Source organism: Athene cunicularia (assembly GCF_003259725.1).
Source record: "Athene cunicularia isolate RWA chromosome 3 unlocalized genomic scaffold, athCun1 chr3_part1, whole genome shotgun sequence".
NCBI classification, from domain to species: Eukaryota; Metazoa; Chordata; class Aves; order Strigiformes; family Strigidae; genus Athene; species Athene cunicularia.
In genome coordinates this window covers 122,295,088-122,303,324 of record NW_020799097.1, presented here as the reverse complement: position 1 = coordinate 122,303,324, position 8,237 = coordinate 122,295,088, and the positions used below count along the sequence as shown (strand labels likewise).

Below are 8,237 nucleotides of genomic sequence, written 5' to 3'. Positions count from 1 at the left end.
GGGGGGGGGAGAGGGGTGGGTGGACGGTTGCAGGGAGGTGGTGAAAGGCAGTGTCATTAGGTTAGAAGCTTTTCATTTTTAATCAATGAATGCGTAATACTTTTCTTCTCCTTGTTTGCCTCTCGCAGACAGAAAGTGGATTAGCCCGTGGAATTTTAAATGCTGTTGAGTTGCTTCCTTTGCTCATGTTTCTTTTATGAATTATTATTTTATATGGTGAATTGCTTCTCTGTGTAAAAGCCCTTTTTTACATACTGGGCTTTCAAAGAATTTGTTGGATATCTGATTTCTTCATTAAAATCTTGTTTGTTTCTGTAACTACCCAAGGTTACCATTTCATTAAAGGCACAAGCCAAGTCATAAGGACATTTATAAATTTGTCACAGTCAGTAAGGTACTAAAAATATAACACTAATAATAACTTGTGTGTGTGTGTGTGTGTGTGTGATGAAAGGTGTTTAACAAACCATAATTTTGATAGTCTACATCTTTTTTTTAAAAAAAAAAAAATTATTCCTTACAGAGATAGTTTTGATTCAGCCCAATTCAAATTATTTTCTTCATCATTCTTGCCCGGGAATGTAAAAAACACTTGTCTAATACCATCACAACTCCATGTTGCTACAAGTACAGTGTCCTTAAAGCTAGCATATACCATTCAATCCACACGCAGAGAATGCAAAGACTGATATGCTCTGTGGACTTCTTTATAAACTGCTTTCAGGGTTTGAATCAAGAATTGCATGCAAACGAGCTGGGCCCTGCAACTTTTGTTTTCCTTTGACCACAAGCCCATCAGCCCAGACCCAAGTTGGCTGCTATGCAGTTATGTCCTCCCGTAGATACATTGTGAACGTGATGAGAACTGTCTTGAGACCTTCTCTGCATTAAGGGAATTCATCCTGGATCAGTTATTGTTTCATGGGAGCAGACATCTATTACAGATATGGCACCTGGGTACAAAGCAGGGTGTTAATTCCTATGGTGTATGTCAAACTGGTACCTACTTATGCCTCTATGAATTTCTTTTGGCAGGGGCTGGGAAGAGGGGTGGTCAGTTAGCTACCTACCTGCCATCAAAAAGTCAGGGGAAGTGGAATGTCTGTAAAAGACTTGACATAAGTGACACCCCAATCCTCTGGTTATTTCTGAATTTGGGGAGAGTATGTGATGTTGCAAGAGAGTCATATTCACCCTGCTTCTCATATCCCAGAGCAGGATGAGGCATCCAGCTTCACACACATCATGGGGATGGGACATCACTGATACTTTTCTAATTGCCATCTCCACCAAAGTAGCTGACTGGGATGAATTTTTGGGAAGTGACCTAGAGTGAAGAAAAGCCACCATTTCCACCTTTGCAAGCTCGATGTTTGCAAAAAAAAAAAAAAAAAATTATTTTTTGAAGCACCTTTTGTTTTGGGTTACAGTGGCAGAAATGGCCGCACTGTCCTTCAGGATAAACCAGAATGGGGCTGACACAGTCCTGAGACCCTCCCTCTCCCCATGTCTCTTCCCCCCCATCCCCTCAATCCCTGGTGAATTATGGTGTTAAAGAATTTATACCTCATTTAAATATTCATGCAGTTTATACCCAAAGCCAGGCTTCGGCTGAAGTGTATAAAGGTAGCATAAGTCAAAATTTGATTCACTATATTTACAGGTGACGGCTTGGACAACAGTGTAGCTTCCCCCAGCACAGGTGATGATGATGATCCAGATAAGGACAAAAAGCGACATAAAAAGCGTGGCATCTTTCCCAAAGTAGCCACAAATATCATGAGGGCATGGCTGTTCCAGCATCTAACAGTAAGTGAACTCTAGATCACATATGCAAAATAAAACATGGAAAATGTCATAGTTGTAGTAGTCGTAGAAAGCAAAAAATACATATTATGTTGCTGACAGGTAGCTCAGGGAACTTTTCCGAGCAGAGTTGTTGTTGCCTCATTTGCTAGATGCTAGGGGAAGAGCACAGAGTGTATGTTTTTATGGTTTGGGTTTTTTTCTGTGTGTGTTGTTTTTAGATATTTTTTTTTTTTTGGTTCAAGTCGCAGTTGTTAACAGGACGTCACTGCAAAGTGTGACTAAGCTTATACTAATAACCTTGGAGACCTGTCCTGCCCTGCTGCTTGCACAGCTGCAGCTCCCCTTAGCTGACGTGGGAATTGCTGCTTCGGAGCAGAGAGCAGCGTTCGGCCCTTGGTTCTGCGCTCTGGAGAACCGTGGAAAATAATTGGGGAGATTAAAAACAAAGCAAAAAGCAAACAAAGACCTTATTCAGATGTTTGTCAGAGATCATCAGAAGCTTCATGTTGAAAGGTCTGAATGTATCTGGTTTAATAGCAAAGTGTAATTTTTTTCTTTGAGATGTTCTCATTCCCAGAGTGTAAGTTACTCCTATATTTAATGTTATAAAGGGGTGGGGGGATGTGGAGCTATTTCTGTTGCCACAGCTACCTGTATTTTTTTTATTCCTGGGATTAGAAATCAAAGCTCTGGACAGGTGTGGGGGGTTAAACTGGATGCTGGAGCTTCTTTCAAGGCTTTACATTGTGTACCATACCTTCTAACGTTAGCATTTAGAAAAGTGTTTCTAATGCCATTCTCCTTTTTCATCAAATTGTGGTGAACTGTCACTGTGTTTTCATCCACTGTGGGGATGTGGGCCTTTGGCCCCAGGTTTTCTGTCTGAGCTTTTCTGTGCCAGGAAGATAAGGGCCAGGTGAGGGTTGCCGGCGGTCTGCGGGTGGTAGTGAAGAACAGCTCTCACTTCTAATCCCAGCAGTTGACTCTCTCCCGTGCCTGTAGTTAGGGTCAGGGTGAAACCAGAAGCCAGCCAGCTTGCCCAGCCCTGCTGGGAGCCTTGCCAAGGGTGTACTTGTAAACTGGAGGAAGCGCTCACACACATCGCCCCTCCATCCGCTGCTGAGCCAAGAAACCAGATATCTGCCGTGACTCTTGTCAGCATGGGGATCAGGCGGGGAATCTTTCCCTGCGCGGTCCTGGGTTGCTATGAATGAACCTTCATGCTGGAGCACTCCTCCTCTGAGGCCAGAGAGAGCCTCGGATATCTCTAAGTTAATCTCTCTCTCTGACAGGCTCTACATCAGCTGTGCCCCAGCTTTGCCAGCTCCTTTGCCCTGTCCCTTGTGCATTTAGTGCATGGCTGCCAAAGGCTGAGGTCCCTTTTGGCTTTGATGGTTCCCTAGATCTAGGTTCTCTCTCAGGAATTGCTGACAGCCTGGTGTGTCTTCACAGGTAGATGTCAGGTTAAGGACATCTGCCTCCAAAATGGTCCAGGGATGCTGGGCCAGCAGCAATGCTCACACCAGCCTGATGCAGCTGATTTAGGTTCTGGTTTGAGGAGATACCCTGGAAGCTCTGCAGTCAGGACAAGGCACACCAGGGGACACTGAGCAACTGCATGACAGTCCCCGTAATTACCAGCTGAGGAATTACAAATTAAGTAGCGTATTAATATTTCCTGGAAGTTGCCTGTTGCTGTGTTTGTGCTAGTAAATTAAACATCACCCAGGCACAGGAATGGGACGGTCTGTCCTGTTAAACTGCTTGATCCATCTTCAGCACGCTCTTAGCCTGGGCCAGATTCCACCCTCCAAACACACTGCTGAGAGCACAGCAGAAGGCAGCAGAGGTGACTCCTAAAGGACCTCATGGCAGGAGCCACCTCTTGTTGAGCATTTAGCTACGTGGGCTTGACTTGACCCTGCAGCTGGCTTCATGCACAGTCTCAGGACCCTATCGCTGTTTTGTCTAGATTAGGTGTAGGGTGCAAGTGGCTTTTCACTCTTCTGTGTCGTAATAGTGTGCAAAAGAGAAGATGAGTGCCTGTGGAGCTTGCTGCAGTGCTGATAGCTGCCCCTGGGAGACAACATCTGGATACCTGCTTATAAGGTGGACTCTTCTTCTGGAGGGTTTAAACACAGACAGAACGCCCCCCTCCCCTGGCCCCAGACCTTTGCAATGAAACTGCTGCATTTTCTTCCTTGCAGCACTAAGCTAAGGCTTGCTTTAAAAATCTGCCATCCCCTGTGCAAATCCAACCCAGCCAGATGAAGCATGCAGATTTATTTCAGGGCAGCTTTCTCTTCTCCTGGCAGCATCATGATAGCTCCAGGCTTGTCTGATCAATTCAGTAAAGAAGAACTAGTTTACCTGGTCCAACCTTCTCCAGCTAAGACCTTGAGACAGACCTTTCAAATCTACTCTAGGTGAGATTGTGGACATTTTCTCCAAATTAAAACATGACTGGACAACATTGTAGGCTCTTCCAAACATGTGTCTCAGCTGGGAGTGCTCTTGCTGGAGTGAGACAGCACCACAGAACTTGTGCATCCAGAAGAGCAGTGGGTCTTGTGTTTGGAGGAAGATATCCTCCAGGCAAACACATTGAAAACATGGGGAAGAGTCAACACTACAGTTAGTGCCAGAGCAATATAATATGCTGACAAGCTGCTTGGGGTGCTGTTCTCTCTGAAAAAAAACCCAGGCCTGAATCATGTCTGCAATCAGAGCTGAGGAGTAAGGGGGTGAGAGACTGGCGAAATGAAGACTCCAGTTCATTTTTGAGGGTGTCTGGGCCCCATGACTGCTCTTATAACCCTACACACGGGCATGACAGTGTCCTCAGCTGGGCTTCTTACTGTGAGAGGGAGGTCATCCCGAGGACTGGTCAGCTGAGGAAACTAGAGATCCCACACTATTTATTTATTTATTTATTTATTTATTTATTTATTTATTATTACTGAATTTGGACTTCCCTAGGGTAGACATGAGGTTCTCCCTAAGGCAGGAGGTACAGAGAGATAGGAAGGTGATTCTGTTTAGGCAGGGGACACATCAGGGCAGGTGATACCTCCCTTTTGCCCACAGTGCTTAACCTGCCTTCACCTTCCCATCCAGAAAATGGCAGGGAAGAAACGAGCAGCGATTAAGCACAAAATCCAGTATCCCCTTGACTGCTGGTGCTTCCTAATTGGAGTGTTAGTTGGGAGCCCTCCTTTTCAAACGCAAATTTTTTTCCCTCACAATTGTAATATTAATACACATCAGTGGCATGGAATTAAACAAAATAGACAGTAATTGCTGTGTCTGTCATACTAATGATTAATGGTTGGAAAGACTTAAAATAAATGTTGGACAAATACAATCTTTCAGAAGTGTATAGGCTGGTTTAATTCCTTCTATGCAGTTATTCCATCTCAAAGACTATTAAGTCTTCCTCTGTGTACTGACTTCATTTGCTAAGGTTTGCCCCTTAGTTCTTGTTTCCCACTTAGGAGGAAATTTTTTTTTTCTTTACTGAAGAAAAAAAAATATCAAATGCCAGACCATAGCCTCTCCGGTTGTTGAAGTGTCATGCTGCAGCCCCCCGTTATTTTGTCTGATGTGCAGAACTGAGTTGACATATGCCCAAAGGGTAGGCAAGCCCTGTCCTCTGTGGATGCAGGCAGTATGCTCGAAAACACTGCAGGGGATAAATTCATCCAAATTGTCCTATTCTTCCCATTAGAAAAATAACAACAACAAAATCAGCTAAAACAATTGCAAAAGTGGTGACCAGACTTACTTAGGACTTTGCAGGATTTATTTTTAACTATTTGCTATTCTGCTGTAATTTTGATTAAATGTCTGGGTTGGCTGTTAGTTAGCCGTGGAGCTTGTTGAAATTTTTGATGGTAGATTATGACACCAGCCTGTAAATCTTGAGGTTTGTGAAATCTTTTTAGGATTTTGCTAAAATTTGAAGCAGAAGGAATGGCCTGTTAATATTTGGGGAAAAAAAAAAAAAAAAAAAGAGCTACTAATAGTTTGGTGAAAAGGTGAGGACACCCCCAATCTCTAAATGTTGAGTCAAAAATGAGGGAGGCTTGTGGGGTGGTATCAGATGAACATCAAATGCCATGGCAGGGTCATGAGGAGTGACTGTGGCAAATTAGTCCTGTGCTGGAGCTGGGCTCCAGAAAGTTGCCCAGAGGACAATTTCAGGGTGTGCTGCAGGCAGCAACATTTTACAGGCCCTCTTTTTTTTCTTCATTATTTCTTAGCTCCCTAACATTCAGGGATCATATCTCACCACCATTTTTCAAGCAGATCTCCTCACTGTAATGTATAGCCCTCAGCAGGGATTGAGAAAAGCTTGGAGGAAGGGAAAGGGAAGAAAAATTAATCTTGCCTACAACCAGATCTGTGTAAATTTAATTGTGGCAACAGGATTAGTTTCTGTTTCAACCCATAGTATGCTTTTGTCCCAGCAATGGTACCTTTTTGTTCAAAACTAGAAGAAGGGAGTTTGTATGGTATCTTTTCAAGCGTTTTGTTCACTCATTGTGAATTCTCTGCATCCTTTAAATCCAGCTTAATTTAAAATGTTGGGATTCAAACCTCATTTGGAGGATTATATGATGTAATTCGTTTGTTATATGATGAGTATTTGATGATCTTCACATTCATCATCTAATCAAGCAAAAAAAGCCATAAAATTATAATCCCAAAAGATGTTTAATAACAATTTAAACTATTGAAGGCTTTATTTAAGCACATTAGGGGATTATAAACTCCTTTTTTTTTTTTTTTTTTAATGGTGCCAAGAGGTAGATTCAAGGACTTCAAACACCTTTTAAAAAACAAATTGCCATGATTTAAAAAAATGAATGGGCCAAGGATTTCTTTCATGTAAATCCCCTAATTTAATCATTATTTTAAACTGCTTTTAAAACAATTTCCTTAAGAGGTTAAATCTTACTGAAATAGGAGACTGAGCAGAAAGCAAAAGACATAGCTGAAAGATGTTGACTTTACAGGTTTTTTTCTGTTATGTATCTGGATTTTGAATCTTTATTGACCGCTTGATGCCATGCTATTAAATAAGAAAACTTACAATAAGCAATATGCAATCTATTTAGCAAAGGTGTTATTTCTATAAAAGGATTTATTGGAAGCAGGTATTTGAAGGAGGAACTTTATATCCAAATGTAGCTGAGAAAAACAGCCCCCATTTCTTCAAGGATGTTATTCTTATAGAAAAATACTATTACACCACTTAATTCTATAAGTTTTGTTTATGTATGAATATTTTACAGGCTAGCAACTTTTTAGGGTTAAGCAAGTGTATTTCATGTCTTCTCTTATCCCTCCATGGTTATGAGATTTTGCCTTAGGAGGAGTGTGGGGTTAATTTGACTCCCTGCCCCTACTCCCATGCAGGATGCTTGTCTGGGTTTGAGAAAGAGTATAGCAAGAGGGCAGATGGGTACAAAACTAGGCTGCCAAAAACATAAAAAGGGAAATAATTGGCTAAAACCAGCAAGGATTTTCTTTGCTCTCCTCTCAAGAGGGTTTGGAAGCATTAAAACAAAACACCCCCCACTGCACCGAAAGTACAACTTACAAAGCGTATCCATCCTGCACCAGCTGATACTTGCTCTGCAAAATGCCAGAGGGCTCCTGGAGCTCATCTGTGTAACAGGGGTCATGTTTCCTATATTGGACTCAGAATGGGTGTGTGTGGGGGTGTCCTCCCCCTTTATCCCAAATACGCAAGTCTCCTCTTTCACTTGATTTTACTGTGGGCAAAGCTGCAAAAATCTTTCTTCCACATCTGCAAGACTTCTTAGTGCCAGCTGTCCCAAATTCCTGGGAAAAGCCAGGCGTTTTTAGCTTGCCTTTGGTCACCTGTGAACCGCCATCCCCTCGGCTGGGAAGGTGGGAGCCAGGGCTCCTTCTGCTCCCAGCAGCAGGAAGACTTGCTAGAGCAGTGAGCAAAAGCATCCACTGTGGGTTGGTGCAGGTAACCCATGATGAGGGTCCTTAGCTTCCTTCTGCTGGTGGCGGTGCTGTGGCAGTCATCTTCAACGGGAGAAAATGGGCAGTGTTACGGAAGAAGATAATTGTTTCGAGGCTCTGTCAGAATTGAATGGAGAGCTCCAGAAAGGAGGACAAACAGGATGTAGGTAACTTGGTTTGAATTAACTTCTTAACCCTTCAGCCCTCCCAGATTTTGATGGAGGACACTGACTGTCAAAACCTTCAGTGTTTTCTGTAATTATCCTCAAATTTATTGCTTTGAACTGCTGTCCAGCCTCCAAGGATTGATCCGTTTTCTACCATAGGTGAATTTTGCCATTTGTAAAGAAAATTGTTGGGCTTGGGGGGATACTCTTGGCAATGCTGTTGTTCCTCCAGTTTCATGATTTCTTGGAAGGTGCATGTCT

General features: G+C 42.8%; 1 protein-coding gene across 2 annotated transcripts in view; it reads left to right on the top strand.

Moving 5' to 3' along the window:
- MEIS1 (Meis homeobox 1) overlaps positions 1 to 8,237 on the top strand; it is a 102,883-nt gene that overhangs the window by 48,983 nt on the left and 45,663 nt on the right. For both annotated transcript variants that reach the window (XM_026845052.1, XM_026845053.1), the window contains exon 5: positions 1,664 to 1,809. In XM_026845052.1, coding sequence (XP_026700853.1) covers positions 1,664 to 1,809 — 146 coding nt within the window. The remainder of the gene's footprint in view (positions 1 to 1,663; positions 1,810 to 8,237) is intronic.